At 42.6% G+C, this 22,394-nt stretch overlaps 1 protein-coding gene across 1 annotated transcript in view; it reads left to right on the top strand.

Annotated features, from left to right (window-relative positions):
- Window positions 1-22,394, top strand: part of LOC121553337 (VPS10 domain-containing receptor SorCS1-like) — a 67,555-nt gene that overhangs the window by 18,084 nt on the left and 27,077 nt on the right. Inside the window, exons 8-15 of the mRNA XM_041866372.2 lie at window positions 8,586-8,765; window positions 10,253-10,399; window positions 10,494-10,596; window positions 11,308-11,384; window positions 13,662-13,753; window positions 14,135-14,242; window positions 14,530-14,647; window positions 14,977-15,110. Of these exons, the coding sequence (XP_041722306.2) occupies window positions 8,586-8,765; window positions 10,253-10,399; window positions 10,494-10,596; window positions 11,308-11,384; window positions 13,662-13,753; window positions 14,135-14,242; window positions 14,530-14,647; window positions 14,977-15,110 (959 nt within the window). The remainder of the gene's footprint in view (window positions 1-8,585; window positions 8,766-10,252; window positions 10,400-10,493; window positions 10,597-11,307; window positions 11,385-13,661; window positions 13,754-14,134; window positions 14,243-14,529; window positions 14,648-14,976; window positions 15,111-22,394) is intronic.

Consider the following 22,394-nt stretch of genomic DNA (forward strand, 5'->3'; position numbering starts at 1 on the left):
GCTGTGCCCTGGACACCATATGTGAACTGATTGCCCCCCATCTATCCTCAGAGATCGTACTGCTTGGTGACCTAAACTGGGATATGCTTAACACCCCGGCCAACCTACAATCTAAACTAGATGCCCTCAATCTCACACAAATTATCAACGAACCTACCAGGTACAACCCTAAATCTGTAAACATGGGCAGTCTCATAGATATCATCCTGACAAATGTACCCTCTAAATATACCTCCGCTGTCTTCAACCAGGATCTCAGCGATCACTGTCTTATTGCCTGCGTCCGTAATGGGTCCGCGGTCAAACGACCACCCCTCATCACTGTCAAACGCTCCCTAAAACACTTTAGCGAGCAGGCCTTTCTAATTGACCTGTCCCAGGTATCCTGGATGGATATTGACCTCATTCCGTCAGTAGAGGATGCTAGGTTGTTCTTTAAAAGTGCTTTCCTCTCAATCTTAAATAAGCATGCCCCATTCAAAAAATGCAGAATTAAGAACAGATATAGCCCCTGGTTCTCCTCAGACTTGACTGCCCTTGACCAGCACAAAAACATCCTGTGGCGTACTGCATTAGCATCGAACAGCCCCCGCGATATGCAACTTTTCAGGGAAGTCAGGAACCAATACACACAATCAGTTTGGAAAGCAAAGGCTAGGTTTTTCAAACAGAAATGTGCATCCTGTAGCACTAACTCCAAAAAGTTTTGGGACACTGTAAAGTCCATGGAAAATAAGAGCACCTCCTCCCAACTGCCCACTGCACTGAGGCTAGGAAACACTGTCACCACCGATAAATCTACAATAATCGAGAATTTCAACAATCATTTTGCCATGCTTTCCACCTGGCTACCATTACCCCGGCCACCAGCTCTGCACCCTCCGCTGCAACTTGCCCATGCCCCCCCTGCTTCTCCTTCACACAAATACATATCAGCTGGGCTAGACAATCTGGACCCTTTCTTTCTAAAATTAGCCACCGAAATTGTCGCAACCCCTATTACTAGCCTGTTCAACCTCTCTTTCATAACGTCTGAGATCCCCAGAGATTGGAAAGCTGCCGCGGTCATCCCCCTCTGCAAAGGGGGTGAAACTCTAGATCCAAACTGTTACAGACCTATATCCATCCTGCCCTGCCTTTCGAAAGTATTTGAAAGCCAAGTTAACAAACAGATCACCGACCATTTCGAATCCCACTGTACCTTCTCCGTTTCCGAGCTGGAGATGGGTGCACCTCAGCCATGCTCAAGGTCCTAAACGATATTATAACCACGATCAATAAAAGACAGTACTGCGCAGCCGTCTTCATCGACCTGGCCAAGGCTTTCGACTCTGTCAACCACCGCATTCTTATTGGCAGACTAAATAGCCTTGGTTTCTCTAATGACTGCCTCGCCTGGTTAACCAACTACTTCTCAGATAGAGTTCAAAGTGTCAAATCGGAGGGCCTGTTGTCTGGACCTCTGGCGGTCTCTATGGGGGTGCCACAGGGTTCAATTCTCAGGCCGACTCTATTCTCTGTGTATATCAATAATGTCGCTCTTGCTGCTGGTGATGCTCGGATCCACCACTATGCAGACGACACCATTTTGTATACATCTTGCCCTTCATTGGACACTGTGTTAACAAACCTCCAAACGAGCTTCAACGCCATACAACACTCCTTCCGTAGCGTCTAACTGCTCTTAAACACTAGTAAATCTAAATTCATGCTCTTCAACCGAACGCTGCTTGCACCCGCCCACCCAACTAGAATCACTACTCTCGGCGGGTCTGACCTAGAGTATGTGGACAACTACAAATACCTAGGTGTCTGGTTAGACTGTAAACTCTCCTTCCAGACTCACATTAAGCATCTCCAATCAAAAGTTAGATCTAGAATCAGCTTCCTATTTCGCAACAAAGCCTCCTTCACTCATGCTGCCAAACATGCCCTCGTAAAACTGACTATCCTACCGATCCTTGACACTCTACTCAGCAAATTAGATGTAGTCTATCACAGTGCCATCTGTTTTGTCACCAAAGCCCCATATACTACCCGCCATTGTGACCTGTACACTCTTGTTGGCTGGCCCTCACTACATATTCGTCGCCAAACCCGCTGGCTCCAGGTCATCTATAAATCACTGCTAGGCAAATCCCCATCTTATCTTAGCTCACTGGTCACCATAGCAACACCCACCCGTAGTCTGCACTCCAGAAGGTATATCTCACTGGTCATCCCCAAAGCCAACACCTCCTTTGGCCGCCATTCCTTCCAGTTCTCTGCTGCCAATGACTGGAACGAACTACAAAAATCTCTGAAGCTGGAGACTCTTATCTCCCTCACTAACTTTAAGCGTCAGTTGTCAGAGCAGCTTACCGATCACTGCACCTGTACACAGCCATTCTGAAATTAGCCCACCCAACTGCCTCATCCCCATATTGTTTTTTATTTAGCTAATTTGCACCCCAGTATCTCTATTTGCACATCGTCTTTTGCACATCTATCATTCCAGTGTTAATTACGAAATTGTAACTATTTTTGCACTATGGCCTATTTATTTATTGCCTTACCTCCATATATTTTCAGTTGTATTTTTGACTTTATGTTTTGTTTACCCCATATGTAACTCTGTGTTGTTGTTTTTATCGCACTGCTTTGCTTTATCTTGGCCAGGTCGCAGTTGTAAATGAGAACTTGTTCTCAACTGGCTTACCTGGTTAAATAAAGGTGAAATAAATTTAAAATTTAAAATCCAGAGGCTGCGCTCCTAGCGGCTGGGGAATTTAATGCACGGAAACTTAAATATGTTCTACCTCATTTCTACCAGCATGTTAAATGTGCAACCACAGGAAAGAAACTCTAGACCACCTTTACTCCACACACAGAGACGTGTACAAGCTCTCTCTCGCCCTCCATTTGGCAAATCTGACCATGATTCTATGCTCCTGATTCCTGCTTATAAGCAAACTCTAAAGCAGGAAGCAACAGTGACTCGGTTAATGAGGAAGTGGTCAGATGATGCAGATGCCAAGCTACAGGACTGTTTTGCTAGCACAGACTGGAATATGTTCCGGGATTCTTCCGATGGCACTGAGGAGTGCACCACATCAGTCGCTGGCTTCATCAATAAGTGCATCGATGACGTCGTCCCCACAGTGACCGTACGTCCTACCCCAACCAAAAGCCATGGATTACAGGCAACATCCGCACTGAGCTAAAGAGTAGAGCTGCCACTTTCAAGGAGCGGGACTCTAACCCGGACGCTTATAATAAATCCCGCTATGCCCTCAGACGAACCATCAAACAGGCAAAGAGTCAATACAGGACTAAGATTGAATCGTACTACACCGGCACTGACGCTCATCGGATGTGGCAGGGCTTGCAAAAAATTACAGACTACAAAGGGAAGCACAGCCGAGAGAGGCCCAGTAAAACGAGCCCACCAGACGAGCTAAATCACTTCTATGCTCGCTTCGAGGCAAGCAACACTGAAGCATGCATGAGAGCATCAGCTGTTCCGGATGACTATGTGATCATGCTCTCCGTAGCCGATGTGAGTAAGACATTTAAGCAGGTCAACATTCACAAGGCCGCAGGGCCAGACGGATTACCAGGACGTGTACTCCGAGCATGCGCTGACCAACTGGCAAGTGTCTTCACTGACATTTTCAACATGTCCCTGACTGAATCTGTAATACCAACATGTTTCAAGCAGACCACCATAGTCCCTGTGCCCAAGAACACTAAGATAACCTGCCTAAATGACTACCGACCCGTAGCAGTCACGTCTGTAGCTATGAAGTGCTTTGAAAGGCTGGTCATGGCTCACATCAACACCTTTATCCCAGAAACCCTAGACCCACTCCAATTTGCATACCACCCCATAAGATCCACAGATGATGCGATCTCTATTGCACTCCACACTGCCCTTTCCCACCTGGACAAGAGGGACACCTACATGAGAATGCTATTCATTGACTACATTTTTACATTTTTAGTCGCTCTTATCCAGAGCGACTTACAGGAGCAAATAGGGTTAAGTGCCTTGCTCAAGGGCACATCGACAGATTTTTCACCTAGTCGGCTCGGGGATTAGAACCAGCAACCTTTCGGTTACTGGCACAACGCTCTTAACCACTAAGCTACCTGCCGCCCAGCTCAGCTTTCAACACCATAGTGCCCCGAAAGCTCATCCTTAAGCTAAGGACCCTGGGACTAAACACCTCCCTCTGCAACTGGATCCTGGACTTCCTGACGGGCCGCCCCCAGGTGGTAAGGGTAGGTAACAACACATCTGCCACGCTGATCCTCAACATGGGGGCCCCTCAGGGGTGCGTGCTCAGTCCCCTCCTGTACTCCCTGTTCACCCATGACTGCATGGCCAGGCACGACTCCAACACCATCATTAAGTTTGCCGACGACACAACAGTGGTAGGCCTGATCACTGACAAATTTGCAAAATTGTCTAAAAACCTGTTTTCTCTTTGTTATTATGGGGTATTGTGTGTAGATTGATGAGGGATTTTTATTTCTTTAATACATTTTAGAATAAGGCTGCAACGTAACAAAATGTGGAAAAAGTCAAGGGGTCTGAAAACTTTCCGAATGCACTGTATATATATATATATATATATATGTGTGTGTGTGTGTGTGTGTGTGTGTATATGGAAATATTAAAAGTTTTTATTAAACCTTTCACAGAGAAATATCAACACAGAACTGATATGCAAACATCATACTAACAATAGAATAGTTGTAGGGTAGAGTGGGGTAAGATGAGCAAACGTGGTAAGTTGAGCCTAGGGCTGTTGTGGTGACCATATTACCGCCACACCGGCGGTCACGAGTCGTGAAGGCAGTCAAATGCCACGTTGCCTTTTAGTCACGGTAATTAGGCTTCTCCAAGCTCTGATGCTGCTGATGGTCATTAGTAGCCTACCAAACTTGCTAACTGCCTGGTACTCAGCACTCTATTGTCCCTCTAATCACTCTGACATCAATGCAAATGAGATCGATAATATCTACTCAAACACTTCATGAGAGCCCATGAGCTCATGTTGCGAAACATTTCTATAGGCTATGCAATTGCGCGAGAAAACAGAGTGATGTCCTCTATTAAAAAGTGGAGGATCCCATCAGCTTTCTATAGGCTAGGCCTACTATATTTATTTCTCAACTTTCCTAATATTAAGCACATTGCTTATCTTTACAACAGGAGTATAGCCTACCTGGCTGTCATGAAAAGAACCACGGGAAGAGCATCCTCCATTCGCTATTTAAGTGCATAGATTACATGTATTTTTTCCTGCTGACCCTGTTTCGAGACAGGTGCATGATAATGGTCTATTCTAAATAAATAAAAATTCACACATATATTATTTAGAATATGTAAGGACAAGATTAAATCAAGAATAGTCTGATGGGTGACAATATTAGCATATCACTTGTGAATTATATATATTTTCACTTTTTTTTTGCTACGTTTTTTATAGTCACACACCTCATGTAGCCTAGCCCATAGGCCTATGTGTTTTGATAAGGTTTGTATAGCAAATAAAGTGGCCAAATAACTTCTGAAAATTAAGCACATTAATCCACTTTACAAGGGGTGTAGAGCCTAACTGGCATACATAAGCAGCGCGTGAGTTGCAAGTTTGGGAAAGATAATTTTCACCATAAAAATGCACCTTTATAATAAAAGCATCACATGCATAATCACATTTGCGGTCACTTTTGATAATGGTATTTTCTGCTAATGGAACATTCGTGCTTATAGCCTACTGCCATGTGCGCATTGCTGCGCTTATAATGTGAAGAAATAGTCTAATAGTTTATCAACATTTAAAGCTAAACGTTCTGATCTGTTGCGTCAGCCACATTGCGTAAAAAATGTTTTTTTATGCTAGTGGTTGTATTAGTTTGGGAACTATCACATCCCACAATTGTCCCGACTATGTTTGGAATATTTATTTCTCGCACAGAATAGAATAGGTCGACTTTTGTACTATGGGGGATAGTAGATTGACATAGGCTAGGGCTTTTGCTGTTCGTTAGGCCTACTCATCTTGTTGGCTGACGAAAAGTAAATGTGGACAGTTCATCCAATATCTTCAATATGCACCTCGGAATTGGATAAGGACGCGCACAGCCTGTGAGAAAGACCCGATCACGTGATGGAGAGCCATGTGAGTGAGAGGTCCTTTGGAGCGCTCAGCACTAAGGGAGAAGGGCACAATGCAGCACTCCCGGCCAAGGGCACAACGGCCACTGGCCGCAAAAGGCATGGATTGTTTTAGGGTGCATTACGGTCACACAAATGGGATGCCGCCGTGAAATTCGAAGCATTATCAAGTGCTTGTCAAATTGTGAATGAGAGACTGATAAAGTGTGTACAGCCTGTGCAAAAAACTAAGCAGAGCTCATGCCTTTCAAGCAACTTTTTTCAAATCATCATTAGAGTCGCATCACGCAGACTTACAATGTATTAAAAATCTAAACATGTAGCCCAACGTTTGTAGAACAACTAAAGTTACATTAATAACTCTAAATTAAGCATATAGGAGTACCTATTTCTTTGTTAACCGCTCAACACAGAATAGCCGCATGTGTGCACTCCCTCAAATTGTTTGGAGAAAATATCCTTTCTATTTTATTCAGCTTTGTTCAATTGTATTCGTCATACTATAAAATAATGTCACAGAATTCTAAGCAAATCTTGTCTGCTAAATGAACTAGTGTAGCCCACAGCCATAGCCAGATGAGGACCTAACATTTTTTAAATTTATTTTTTGGTCATTTAGCAGACGCTCTTATCCAGAGCAATTAGGGTTAAGCGCCTTGCTCAAGGGCACATCGACAGATTTTTCACCTAGTCGGCTCGAGGATTAGAACCAGCGACCTTTCGGTTACTGACATAACGCTCTTACCCACTAAGCTACCTGCCGCCTAACATAAGGACAACTCAGAGTATGCTATTCTGTTCTTCTGAAATAGACTACATTTTCTTCATGTCATGCTTCTTTAGACCCGTCTAAAATAAATAATGGATTTATTGTGAAGGTGTAGGCTATATTACATGGATTTATTATACTTTTTTAAATGTAGATGTTCCAAAGATCTGCATCAGTGGCTTGTGGCACCGTGTAGCTCAGTTGGTAGAGCATGGCGCTTGCAATGCCAGGGTTGTGGGTTCGATTGCCAGGGGGGCCAGTATGAAAATGTATGCACTCACTAACTGTAAGTTGCTCTGGATAAGAGCATCTGCTAAATGATGTAGGCTATGTGTGGAAGCCAGGAAATGCTAAATGTGTGTATGTTAATTACCATGAGACCCACAGTTATTTGCTTGACAATCACCGGCTGACAACATTTTGTGACTGCCACAGCCCTAGTTGAGCCACCCTTGTTTCTAGGAAACCATACTCAAAATTAATCTTCTGACTAAATATTTAGGAAAACGTCATCATTTCATGGAGTCTGTGAAGGAAGAAACCACATGGAAAAAGTGGGAAGCAAGTTAGGTCCAGAAAATTGATTTTTACCAAGTCAAATGAACATATTGTGTTAGAGGTTTTACGACGCTTGTATCTAAACCAATGTAGATCATTTTAAGATTGTTCTATACATCAGTTGGGGTCTCTATAAGCTTCAATAAGAGGTCCTCAACCTAGCATGAAAGTGCATCCTTCTACCTCTGTGGGATAGTAATATAGTCAAAATGTTTGCCTTGGGGTAAGTTGAGCCAATGGTTGAGCCAATAGCATGTTGAAGAAATGGAAGTGTTTTCTTCCCAGGCATAATGCAAGGCATTATCTCTAGGATATGAGGTAACAACAGGGCTTGGCCTATGTTAAAAGTGTTTACAAAAGTACACCGCATTTGTTAGGTGGTAAGCCTGTGTTAAAATATGCTTCAAATTATTAAAAGACAACACAGTGACTGTGATTGAGTTGATATGTGGTTGGGAAATAAAGATAGACATGGTTTTAAAAATGTAGTGGTAATATTTAATTCAGTACAGAAATGTGTAGGTGGCTTAACTTACCCGGGGTAAGTTGTGCCAAGAGACCACTTTTTTGGGACAAGCACAAGCAATGTTTTCAAAACTGTAATGTTTACATGAATTCTGATTATTTCCAGGGATACATAACATCCTGAAATATATGTAGAGACTGTATCTTTGTTAGGAAGAATACTATATTTCCCTTGACGGAGTGATGCTGAATGCAAAAAAAAGGCTAAACTTACCCCACTCTCCCCTACAGTTGTGTACAGAATTACCCCACTGGACACTGACTTGAATTCAACTTGAAATAAAACAAATTGAACCATGTCATTGGATTTAAGTTAAAAGTTGGGTGAAAAAAATACAAACATTACAGAAATTCCTTTACGTTGATGACTTTTTGCAAATCCAATCAGTTTTCAACGTTGATTCAACATCATCACATTGCATTTTTTAAAATGAAATTAAATAGAAACAATGTTAATTCAACCAGTTTGTGCCCAGTGGGACTACTGCAGTCCTGAAACAAAATCCCTAAGGAAAATAAAGTTTGTATTGTATGGTATAGGATCCTAACCAATAATTCATTTTCCAGGACTTGCAGATAATCAGCACAGATGATAACCAGGTGGTGGCAGCAGTGCAGGACTGGCACCAGAATGACTCCTACAACTTGTACATGTCAGAGGCACGCGGTCTCTTCTTCACTCTGGCCCTGGAGAACGTAGTGAGCAGTGGGGGACCAGAGGGCAACGTCATGATAGACCTCTATGAGGTATGTAGCAATGTCTTAGTTAGACTGCCATCCCTGTTTGTATGCACACTACCACTTCTGACAAGAGGTCTCAACCTTCATGGCACAGATGGTACTGGAGTGCCCTTGCCATGTAACAGCTGGGCATCTTGTTGAAGCCCCGATCCCGGCTGTTCCCCCTTATTTCCTATGTTAGTAACTTAAGCGAACACATACTGTACATCAGTCATGATGAACTGCCATATCCAAGTATGCAGCGTTGTTAGCATATATTAGCATATATTCACTCATACAATATCAGATTGTTATAATCTACATTTATGAAGTATAGAGCTTTGTTAGCCATTAACTAGCAGGTCCATGCGTAACCAAGATTATATAACTTTATAAGGTACAGTATATAGCATTATTACATTAGCACATTTCCAGGTCTACACACAATCATTCTTGATTCAGTTCTACTATATCAACCTGAACTACTGTAGAACCTGCTCCCATATCTGTCTTCACTGACTGCTAGGTATAGCACTATTGACAACCTTACTGTCACAAATTCAGCCGAGGCTGCCCCTCCGCCTTCCTAGGGCAGGTTTCGGCGTTCGTCATCACCGGCTTACTAGCCACTACCACTCCATTTATCATCACTCCATTTGTCTTGTCTTGTCTTGTCTTGTCAATCACACACACTTGGTACTCATTCCCTCATTAGTCTGTGTATAAGCATTCCCTTTGCCCCCTTGTCCTTTGTGAGTGATTGTTCGTTGAGAGAGTGAGTAGCTCGGTTGAGCTACTCTTTACTTGTATGCAGCCAAGGTTGATTTTCCCTTGTGCTAGTTTCGTTCTGTCGCTATATGCGCTACATTATTGTACACTGAATAAACTCTTGATTTCTGTGTTTGACCTCCTGCGCTTGACTCCGTCATTCACACCTCATCACACTTACAAAGCAATGCCTACCCACACATGTAATCAGCGTTGATTACCTTCACCCTGAACTAGCAGTAAAAGCTACTCATGTAATTACATTAATACAACCATACAGCCTAGATAGCTATCAGCAACGATTACACTCATTGCTCATTGACTTCCATTAAAATCAGAATACGTGTTAAAGCTCACAGGACCAAACACACTGACTGGGAACCCTTTTTGTAAAGGCACTTTGAGTATTTAGAGGAGATGGCTTAACCAGTAATGCTACGAAAAGGTCTTGAAATGTTGATACAAAATGTGTGCACTCTGGATTGAGGAGCATGATGTACTGGAATGATTGCTGTGTGTGAGTGCAGTGCATGCATCTCCGTTTGTAAATACAAAGAAATAGAAATGTCTTTGGGCTCCACCATATGTTGTTTTCACTCTGCAGAGACCCACAGATGGTCCAAAGTAGTGCTCCCTGTCAGAAATGCTATCGTGTACAGAAGACTTCACTTCCACCTCAAAACTAATACAGTTCTAGCTTTTGACCCTCAATGTTTTTTTTATGTCTCTGTTTCTCACGTTCCTAGGTAGCAGGGATAAAAGGGGTGTTCTTGTCAAATAAAGTTGTCGAGAACCAAGTGAAAACATTTATCACTTACAATAAGGGGCGAGACTGGCGTCTTCTACAGGCTCCTACCACTGATCTGAGGGGTACCAGACTCTACTGTGTACAGGTGAGTCTGCGTTTGCAAGTGGGAAATATCTGAAAACCTGTAACAGTTTTGGTCTATAAACCACCTTATGTCTTTTTGTTTTGGTGTTTTTTAGCCCTATTGTTCATTGCACCTGCATCTCCATGTGTCTGACAACCCGTACACGTCTGGAAACATAGTCAGCAAAGAATCAGCTCCAGGAATTATAGTAGCATCAGGTAGGCACTATTTGATATATTTTATTTATTTTTACACTCATTAGCAATCCCCACAAGGACCTCTGCTCTCCCTCAGAGGGGTATAGAACAACACAGGAACAATGACTTAGCCAGCTAACATTGATAAACAACCAGAAATAACTATAGATTTTCTGGTTCATTAAGAAAGATACACTTAGATATGTATTTTAGGTTGTTGAGTCAATTTGACCATGCCCATTTCAAGCTTATCTTTCCAAAAAATAGAATGTTATTTCAGAATATTTAGGCAAGTTAGCTGGCTAAAGTCGTTGATCCTGCTTTGTTCCCAATTTGCAGTTTTTACATAACTCTTGCACTTTGCTATTTTTCCACCGTTAAAGACCCCTGTTATCTTTTAGCTATGTTCTCCAAGTAAATGCTGGCATTCTGCCTTAAAACAATTTGGTCAGATCCGTTAGCACTGTGAAATTGATCACAGTATGCATGCACATCTATACTCACAGAAGAAGAAAAAAAAACAGATACAGAAGAAAATATTGGAATGTCTGAATGTCTCAGTAAATACTCACTTTTTAGGAGAGCTGTAGCCTGATGCAGTGTGTATGCATCTTTATTTTTATTTCATTGTGCATTAAAGATATTGTATTGTGGGTTGAGAAGGCATAAAATGAAAGTTCATAATTGTTGAATGTGTTTACACTGTAACTATGCTATACCTTCTACATCAAGGTACCATTGGGCCAGAGCTGACCACTAATAATGTCAGCATTTTCATCACCTCAGATGCTGGAAACACTTGGAGAGAGGTACTGTGATTGAAAGAGACAGGCGCCACTGAAGTGTGACTCAAAATCAAGATGACAGACACATTGATATTTTCTTCTATCGGCTTATGGCTCAATAATGTGGAGGAGGGAGCAAACTCTGGATGAATGATGCATGATATAGTTTGACATTACTCTTGATCACACGCCATGTGTACGGGAAGTAATTTTGGTTTTGGGAAGTAATTATTATTATTATAGCTTCTTAGGAGCTGATATTATTTGATGAGCCGTTTAAATATACGGTTGAAGTCGGAAATTTACATACACCTTAGCCAAATACATTTAAACTCCGTTTTTCACAATTCCTGACATTTAATCCTAGTAAAAATTCCCTGTCTTAGGTCAGTTAGAATCACCACTTTATTTTAAGAATGTGAAATGTCAGAATAATAGTAGAGAGAATGATTTATTTAAGCTTTTATTTCTTTCATCACATTCCCAGTGGGTCAGAAGTTTATATACACTCAATTAGTATTTGGTAGCATTGCCTTTAAATTGTTTAACTTGGGTCAAACGTTTTGGGTAGCCTTCCACAAGCTTCTCACAATAAGTTGGGTGAATTTTGGCCCATTCCTCCTGACAGAGCTGGTGTAACTGAGTCAGGTTTGTAGGCCTCCTTGCTCGCACACGCTTTTTCAGTTCTGCCCACACATGTTCTATAGGATTGAGGTCAGGGCTTTGTGATGGCCACTCCAATATTTTGACTTTGTCGTCCTTAAGCCATTTTTCCACAACTTTGGAAGTATGCTTGGGGTCCATTTGGAAGACCCATTTGCGACCAAGCTTTAACTTCCTGACTGATGTCTTGAGATGTTGCTTCAATATATCCACATAATTTTCCTTCCTCATGATGCCATCTATTTTGTGAAGTACACCAGTCCCTCCTGCAGCAAAGCACCCCTACAGCATGATGCTGCCACCCCCGTGCTTCACGGTTGGGATGGTGTTCTTCGGCTTGCAAGCCACCCCCTTTTTCCTCCAAACAGTTATATTTTTGTTTCATCAGACCAGAGGACATTTCTCCAAAAAGTACGATATTTGTCCCAATGTGCAGTTGCAAACTGTAGTCTGGCTTTCTTATGGCGGTTTTGGAGCAGTGGCTTCTGACATTTACATTTACATTTACATTTACGTCAATTAGCAGACGCTCTTATCCAGAGCGACTTACAGTTAGCGCATACATTATTTTATCGAACCCACAACCCTGGCGTTGCAAACGCCATGCTCTACCAACTGAGCTACATCCCCTGCCGGCCATTCCCTCCCCTACCCTGGACGACGCTGGGCCAATTGTGCGCCGCCCCATGGGTCTCCCGGTCGCGGCCAGCTACGACAGAGCCTGGATTCGAACCAGGATCTCTAGTGGCACAGCTAGCACTGCGATGCAGTGCCTTAGACCACTGAGCGGCCTTTCAGGTTATGTCGATATAGGACTCGTTTTACTGTGGTTATAGATACTTTTGTACCTGTTTCCTCCAGCATCTTCACAAGGTCCTTTGCTGTTGTTCTGGGATTGATTTGCACTTTTCGCACCAAAGTACGTTCATCTCTAGGAGACAGAATGCGTCTCCTTCCTGAGCGGTATGACGGCTGCGTGGTCCCATGGTGTTTATACCTGCGTACTATTGTTTGTACAGATGAACGTGGTACCTTCAGGCGTTTGGAAATTGCTACCAAGGATGAACCAGACTTCAATTTTCTTTCTGAGGTCTTGGCTGATTTCATTAGATTTTCCCATGATGTCAAGCAAAGAGGCACTGAGTCTGAAGGTAGGTCTTGAAATACATCCACAGGTACACCTCCAATTGACTCAAATGATGTAAATTAACCTATCAGAAGCTTCTAAAGCCATGAGATCATTTTCTGGAATTTTCCAAGCTGTTTAAAGGCACAGTCAACTTAGTGTATGTAAACTTCTGACCCACTGTAATTGTGATACAGTGAATTATAAGTTAAATAATCTGTCTGTAAACAATTGTTGGAAAAAGTACTTGTGTCATGCACAAAGTAGATGTCCTAACCGACTTGCCAAAACTATAGTTTGTTAACAAGAAATTTGTGGAGTGGTTGAAAAACGAGTTTTAATGACTCCAACCTAAGTGTATGTAAACTTCCGACTTCAACTGTATATATAATGTATTGCATGTGCTATGTAGCATTAAATATTATGGTCTATTACTCATCAAAAGTATGCATGAACGTTATGTACATCGCTGACCTCTTTGAAAATGTGATGAAATCCTGTGCTGTTTGCAGGTATTTGAGGAGGAGTATAGCGTCCTCTTTCTTAACCAGGGCGGTGCCCTAGTGGCCATTCGACACACACCTCTCCCCATCAGCCATATCTGGTATTGTTTCCTTTAACATTCAACTTTCGTGCATACTGTTAAATTATCAACATTGATTTACATTTGTCTATTTAAATGTTTTATGGACTGTATTATGTACAGATGTTTGATCTTCATTTGAGCCAGTATGCTACAGCAGGAAAATAATCCTGCACCAACATGAAATGTGAATTATTATGTGGATTATAATGAACGGACATGTTTTGTAAGTAAGACATTTACAAATGGAAATTACAAACTTCAGAAGCCTTTTTAAACCTCAAATACACTGCATCTCCTGCAACAGGGTGATCAAATGAATTAAAGTACAATCTATTCTATATATGGTGAGGGGTCCACATGAGCCATGTTTGAGAGCCAACATGTTGTTTCTCCATCCAGGCTGAGTTTTGATGAGGGAAGACGCTGGAACAAATACAGCTTTACCTCCTCTCCTCTCTATGTTGATGGAGTCTTAGGAGAGCCAGGGGAGGACACCCTCATCATGACGTAAGAATCAAAACAAATTCCATATGGATATAGTATGTATTATGCAATGCATTGAAAGATTATTGGATGTTTTGAGAATTTTTTTTTAACTTTCAAACACAGTGGAACAAATGTATTCTCTGTCAGAAGTTGGATACTTCATTAAATCTATTTTCTCTTTGTGCCCAGCTGTGGTAACCTTTTTTTCTTGCACTTCTATGCTAAAAAAGTATTTACAGTTATATATTTTAGCTAGTAACCCCTTTTTCCACAAATGTTTTCCCATGCTTGACTTTTTGTGTTTGCAGAATATTTGGCCATTTCAGCCATCGTTCTGAATGGCAGCTTGTCAAGATTGACTTCAGGCCTATCTTCAACAGAAGGTGCACCACAGATGACTATCAGACCTGGCAGTTACACAATGACGTAAGAGCAACCATTTTGATACATTTATAAAGGCTTTGGGGACCTTGGTTCGATGGAATACATCTGCTCAAGCTTATATGGACAAAAATGAAGAGAAACATGTCCTATCTCACCCAATTGTCTATCTCAAATTTGTCTGAATATTATGGCTATTTTCTATGCATTAACTTTCAGCTAACAAAGCATAAGTTATACACATTTTCATGTATTATAATGAATGTTTGAACTCCATCAATCAGTGTCTTTTCTTTGAAGCTGTTACATGGAAAAATAAAGTCAATTCTGAAATGTTATAGTTAATTATTCAAATAATGAATTATTTCTTACAGGGTAAAGTGTGCATCATGGGAGTGAAGAGAATCTTCCAGAATCTGAAGCCCGACGCCAGATGTGTCAAAACCAAAGATCAGTACATCTCCCAGATGTCAGACTCCTGTCCATGCACTGAGGCTGACTTTGAGTGGTGAGGAGCCTACTGCCTGCTTATATAACATTCAATTCAATTCCATACAGTCTTTATTAATCCTTTCAGCTGCAATTTAAAAAGGCACCATTGGAGCACAATAACACAATTGCAGACTGTTTATAACTGTTTATCTCCATTGTGAAGTAGAAGTTTCACAACCTTCAGCATACATTTCTGTGATTGGTTGGGTCTGTCCAGGTACATATTTGTAGTAGGGACACTCCCCATAAGAACGCTCTTCTGGTCTTGCTGGAAGGAATCGTGAAGGATCATTAGGTGCAGCTCGTTGCATGGTTGGGTCGTTCGAGGGTGCAAGCATCAGATTTGTGGGGTCGTCCACATTTCCAACACCGTTGTTTATCCTTTACCCACTTAACGATCTGTCCTGTGTTCAACTTCTTGAACTCTGGACATGAGTTGAGATTGTGTTATTTGTTGTCACAGTGATGACAATATGACTAGGGTTTGGAAGGGGCCTTGGATTGAGCAGGCTCCTAGGAGCTTGGATATTCACTGATGTTAAGGATTAAAGCGGATCTCTCCTTTGGTCTAGTAGAGGCACGTTGGTCATTCTTAACTGGCTTGGGTGTGTCACATTGGTAGAGGGCCGCATCTCTGCTTGATATATGCTTAGCCTTGGACTTCTTCTGGAACCAGGCTGTCAAGTCAGGTAAGGCGTACATTTGGCCTGTCCTTAAGATACTGTGGTCAAAACTGTACTCCAAAAATTCATTGCGGTAGTGCTGTGGCATCTTGCTCAAGAGCCGGTTGACATGGGATCCAAATCTGAGCTCGTAGCTGTTCTGCCCCGTAAGGGTCCTAAGCATGTTTACTAGTGTGTGGATAGACAGTGCGACGGTATCGAAGGCTTCTGTGTTTCCAAACTCGAAAGTGGGGGAGTTCAGAATTCTGCCTAACTCACACTGGAGGAGTTGGCGCGGCTTGCAGGGCTTGTAAGGCAGCAGTCCAAGGCCTTGAGTCATGGATGAAGACCTTAGCAAGCTGGAGTACACTGGGTAGTTTCAGGTGTCCAAGGAGCACTTGATAAATATACTGCTAATTTAGGTGACTGTGATTGTTCATCAGGTCATCCAGGGCCGTCTTGAGGAGGGCAAAGTCACTCTCTCTTCCGCTCACAAAATGGGGCAACGATGACTTTGAGATGCTGTATAATGAGGCAATTAGCTGTTTCATACCAGGTGGTGGAGCAGGTTGTGGAACCATGCTGGAGTGGGGTGAGCAACCACAGTTGCTGGTCCAGGGTAGGGAGAAGTGAAGGTGAGTCACCGTAGGCTCAACTTTCCTCAAGGTTGGTGTCTTGCTGTGCTGCCTGTGGTGCCTGTGGTAAAGGCACAAAGGTGCCACAAGATCTGTGGAGTGACCTGTCAGATAGTGCTGGAGAGGTGCTCCTGGAGGTATCATCATCTTCCTCTTCATCTTTAAGGAAAGATTTGGCGAGCTTGAATAGCTCCAGCTCATTCTCTATCTTATTTAGGCTTTCTCCTTTAGCTACTGATTTTCTTCCCTTAACTGCTGAGCTTCTCTGGCCTGGGAGTCTAAACCTTCACAATCAATGTCGGCACTGTGATTTTCATCTAGCTGACACTCCATGAGATGTATTCTCTCCTCCAACATAGCTGCTTGGAGGTTAGAAAGGCCTGGAATTGGCTCACCGAGTGGGCACTAGATCTGGAGCTGGGCACACTGCTCTTTGTTAGTATATCTGCTTGACTATTCCATCGTCCTTGTCAGAGCAGTGTTGAGGCTAGGCATTGATCTTGGTGAGCGAGGTATTCGACTGCATAGTCAGTCAGGTGCACTGGGGGATGTCTCTCTCTGAGAATACAGGGTCGCACAGATGGGTCAGGTGTGTCCATATGTGCTGCTTCCATATCTTTGCGTGATTACTCAATCCGGCTCTGAAGGTCCATGAAGTAGAGGATGGTGCCTCTGGAAATCGTGACTGGTGTGAGTACATGTACAGATGTAGGATATTCATTTGAGTCAGTTTGCGACAGCAGGAAAATAATCCTGCAGCAACAGGAAATGTGAATTATTATGTGGATTATACTTAATGGAAATTTTTGTAGGGGTTGATACATTTTTTGTTAGGGCAAATCAAGTCTGACATTTCAAAGTGTAAATTACAAACTTTAGAAGCCTTTAAAAAAATCTAATACACAACACATTTGCATTTCCAGCCGTTTAGGCAGTGCACTAATTGTTTTGAATTTGATGTTGGCATTTGAACTCGGCCTTAAAGGAAAGGTTCACCCATTTTGAATGTTATATTGTTTTTGTGCATCTCTGAGTGATGTTCTATCGATTCCCTGGGTCATTTAATGTTTTCATATGTATCTGAGTTATTGGCGTTCAAGCAGGAAGAAATCCGGCCGGTATGACATAGCACTGTGATAAAGTCGCTGTCACTGCATTGGAAGTTAATAGGAATACGACTTTTAGATTCCGAAAACGTCTATCATACATGTCAGATTTCAATACTGGCCGATGTCATAACTCGGGAGGTTGTCTTCTCTCGAATGAGCCATTGATCATATTTTGCGATATTCCTACCTCGAGAAATGTGTAATTTAAAGGAGGGTAAAGCAAATGTTTTCCTATTTGTCTGTCTCTTTAGTCCAGGGTGCATTGCATGGTGCCATTGCCTGAGATATTATAGACAGGAGATAGGAATCCAATGAATGTAGGAACGTATAACGCCCCACCCAGCAGACTGTCGACCAATCACGTTCACGTTGTCATGCTGCGTCATGCGGTTGCTAAGACTCTCGTCACACAATCCCTTCTCAAAGTCAGTGTACATTTACATTTTACATTTTAGTCATTTAGGAGACGCTCTTATCCAGAGCGACTTACAGTTAGTGAGTGCATACATTAAAAAAAATAATAATAATCATACTGCCCCCCCGTGGGTAACGTGCCTATTTTCCTCGAAAGTATGTAATATCACGATTCCAAAGCTATATGACATTACAGATAGCAAGTTAATTATCTCACATCTCAGAAAATGCTTGTAATGTTGTACTTCTTATTGACGAAATTCGTGCTAATGGTGGGTTTTTGAGCTAGCGCTCAATAGACTCGTATTCACTCCTTGAAGGAGAGCGCTCCTTGTCCAAGAATCGCCCAGAATGTACCGCGCGACTCTTTGACGTTGCATGGGCAACGTTTCCCATCTCCTCAAAAGTATATCTGCGTTACGAATGTTAGACTCCACTCTGAGGCACATCGATCTGCAGGTTGAAGATGGTGAGATTGTGGACTCCTAAATTGATAGTGCAGTTTGTTTAGGCGAATTTACAGCTAACTAGCTACTTTACATGCTGATATTTTAGTTGGTTTTATTGTGTGTAGCTACCTAGCTATCTAGCCAGCCCATAGAGAGAGCATTGCATTGTGGATTTTTAGTCGACTTGAGCTGCAACAGATTTGTGTTATTTAACACTGTCAATTAAATAAATTAGTGGTTTTAGGTGGATTTTTCCTTTAAGCCTTATGGCCAGCTGTTTTATACATCGGTTACTTTCACATTGATGTCAACATCAGCTGTAGCTCAGCTGGTAGAGCACGGTGCTTGTAACGCCAAGGTAGTGGGTTCGATCCCCGGGACCACCCATACACAAAAAATGTATGCACGTGTAGCCGGCGCGCTCCGTTCGTTGCCGACTACTGCGTTGTGTTCCGGTGCACTGAAGACAAGACACTGGCGTACTTGAAGGCACTTTATTGTGTACAACTCTCTCAATCTGTTCAACATCAAAGAGAGAAAATGTTCAAAACTCTACCCTCGACCAGAATCCGCCTTTCCCAGCTGAGTACAATGTAGACTGAATATAATCACATTCAAAAATACAAGGAATAAAATACAACATCATTGGAAAATAAACATTGCATCTGGTGTATATCTTATGTATGTGTCATATTCATGTTATCTCTGCCAAAAACTCTGAGCTTTTAGCCTTTACATTAATACTGTGCAACATGACATAAACCATCTTTCAAATAGGTAATACATACAGTAATATGCACGAAGCAACATGTAATCCTTCACATTTGAGCTTTTCAGTGCCATTAAACACTAATCAATACATGAAAACATTTTAAATGAACACATTTTTAACCTGATATAGGGAATACATACCTGTTCAACATCAAATGAGAGAAAATGTTCAAAACTCTACCCTCGACCAGAATCCGCCTAACATAAAAAGAACAACGTGAGCTTCGTCACAAGAGGATAGAATGATGATTGCTAACTTACAGCTAAACAGAACACGAGGTTAGCTAAGTTAGCAATTTCTCAACTCTCAAAAATGTCTAAATTCACGACACAGCTTGATTAAAGGTACGTACACTCATCATATAATATACATACAAGTTACTATGTGCACTGAAACGTTTTAGTTTTAACGGGTATATCAAGTTTATATCACGCGAAGTGAACACATACCTTTCCCAGCCGAGTACAATGCAGACTGAGAAAAGCATGACATCCCTCCGCATATAACCAAACCAACACTAGAGGCGCACTTACACAACTAACTCTCCCAATATCTGTAGACTACACGAAATGCTGAACAATACAATATTTTGGTGAAATCAACTCACAAAATAAAATAAAAATAGAAAATGAACGGTTGCAAAAATCTGTAATTCTTTGACCTGTTACATTCACCCCTCTTTAATTTCACCAAAATCCTTCACACTTCGAGGGTGGAAAATAACCAAAAACATATAGAATAAAACTCTTGTCCACTTGGTCCAAGATAGCCCTGGGACTCCATTTCCCATATACAGCGTATAAAGCTACTTACAAAGTAAGTTAAAAGAAAACAGCAGTTGATCAGGCTACTGCCCCTTCTAGTGAATATGATGCCTTATACATCATATGAAATCTTGGAACACTTTCCCTCCATTATGAACATCTCATGACCCAGGTCATACTACTGGTAATAAAGAAAAATATCTTAATCTCAAAAATGTATCTAAAATAAAGAACGGAAAGACAGTGACCTTCTGACTCCTGTAACAAAACCCTTGGTGAGTGGTTTTTGCACCATGTTCTCTATCAAGCGATCGACTGCCTTAACAACCCTGCCAGTACGCATGTTCTGACAACCTGACTTTCAAACCCTTGTACTTGGGAGGGTATCTGACTATCAATCAGTGTAACAGGTGAATTGACGTCCGAAGACCCTGTCTCATCTAAGTCAGGAACATCAATTGGGGCAACAGAGTCAGTGTCAGTCATGTGCAAATCAGGGGGGTCACTGGAATCCGACAAGTCTCTCACAGGTGAGTATTCATTTTCCCCTTGGCCTCTGACCTCTTTAGACTGGGCTCTCGTGGGTGTCAGTTGAACAGACTTCCTGGACAGAGAGTGGGGCGTCTCATTCTCCATCTCAGACTCATCAGCTTCTCCAATAGACTCAGAGTCAGAGGATGCGTTTAACCACGAACATGTACGGTCCTCAGAAGCATCTACTGCTAGGCCACTCAAAGCATCAACAGAAGGAGGCTGAAACTCACTGGCCACATCCGAAGCAGCTCCATTCGTCTCTTCATCGCTTAGTTCTGGCATGGGCAAGAAGCTCACGTCCAACATCAAATTCCGATGAACAACTTTTGTTTTCCCACTTCGTCTCTGACTTTGTAAACGTGAGTCTGAGGGTTCCGGTCTATGATGGTATACATAGTGGCTTCCCACTTATCCGCTAACTTCCTCTTCCCTCTCTCTGCTTTATTAGCTAACAAAACTCGGTCGCCAACGTTCAAGTGGGTTCCACGAACTCTCTTGTTGTAGCCATCAGCTTGATGTTGCTGTCCTTTCCTCGCATGCTGCTGAGCTATGTCGGCAGCCACATGGAGGTTCGCCATCAGTTTCTCTGCATAGGTCTTATAATTCACCACGACTGGATCCCTCAAGACTTGTTTGAAGACCATGTCTACTGGGAGTCTGGGCACTCGACCATACATCAAATAGAATGGAGGATATCCAGTTGTTTCATGAGTGGTGGCATTATACGCAAAAGTCAAAGTCTGTATCTGTTGGGCCCAGTGTTGCTTAGCTGTCAGGGGGTAGGGCACGCAACATACTGCCAAGTGTCCTATTGAACCTTTCGGTTTGCCCATTTCCCATGGGATGGTATGCTGTTGTGTGTGTTTTCTTAATCCCTGTGAGGCTGAGGAGTTCAGCTATGAGTTTGCTTTCAAAATTGGCCCCTTGATCAGAATGTATTCGCTCTGGGAAACTGTAGATGCAGAATACGTTATCCCATAACTTCTTCGCTATTTGCTTTGCAGTTTGGTTTACGCAGGGAAAGGCATGAGCCAATTTTGTAAAGTGGTCTGTTATGACTAACACATCGACAGATCTTTGCTTACAGTCCTCAGCACTCCAAAAATCAATGCACACCAGCTCCATGGGTGCCGAGTGCGAATGCTCTCCAAGGGAGCTCGGGCAGCTGGTTCAGGGGTCTTTGCAAGGATACAACGTTGGCAGCATTTCACATATTCCTTGATGTCTCTTCCCATTTGCGGCCAGAAGAAACGCTGTCGGGCGAGGTGTGCTGTTCTAGCCTGCCCTTGATGCCCAGCGAAATCATGCACACCAGCGAGAGCTTTGGCCTTCAAGCTAGCAGGCAGCACAAACTGATACCTCTTCTCTCTGCTTAATGGGTCTTTGGTTACCCTATATAGGACTCCGTCCTGGACTTTTAGATGATGCCACTGCTTGCACAGTGTCTGGGTCGTAAGAGCTAACCTCCTCCTCCCTCGCCTAGGTGGTGGCTCACCCCTCTGAATGAGTGGCAGGACTTCCCTGATAACTGGATCTATTTCCTGGCTGTGCCTCAACTCGCCGATGGAGAGGGCTGGAAGTGTGTCTTGTTCTGAGGGCACCGCCTGGGGAAGAACATTGAGAAACTGTGTTGCTCTTATCTCTGCTCCCCTTTCCCACTCTACATGAGCTTCACAAGCAGATTTCACATGAGAGGGTTCTTGACTGCCGGCCAGCCTGTCTTGGAGTGGGGTCCATAGTTACACAGCACCCTGCATCAAGTGCCTGGAGACACTGGGTCTTACTCCGGAAGAGATCTTGGACTTTCTCCTCTTTGGTTCCCTCCGCCTCGGCCAAAAAGACTTCCATAGGGCTCACTGATCAACCTTTGGCTCACTGATTTAGCAAACGGATCTCTACTCAGGGCATCTGCCACAATGTTCTTTACCCCAGGAATGTGTTTGATACTGAAGGTGTAGGGG

Source organism: Coregonus clupeaformis, chromosome 37 (genome assembly GCF_020615455.1).
Source record: "Coregonus clupeaformis isolate EN_2021a chromosome 37, ASM2061545v1, whole genome shotgun sequence".
NCBI lineage: Eukaryota > Metazoa > Chordata > Actinopteri > Salmoniformes > Salmonidae > Coregonus > Coregonus clupeaformis.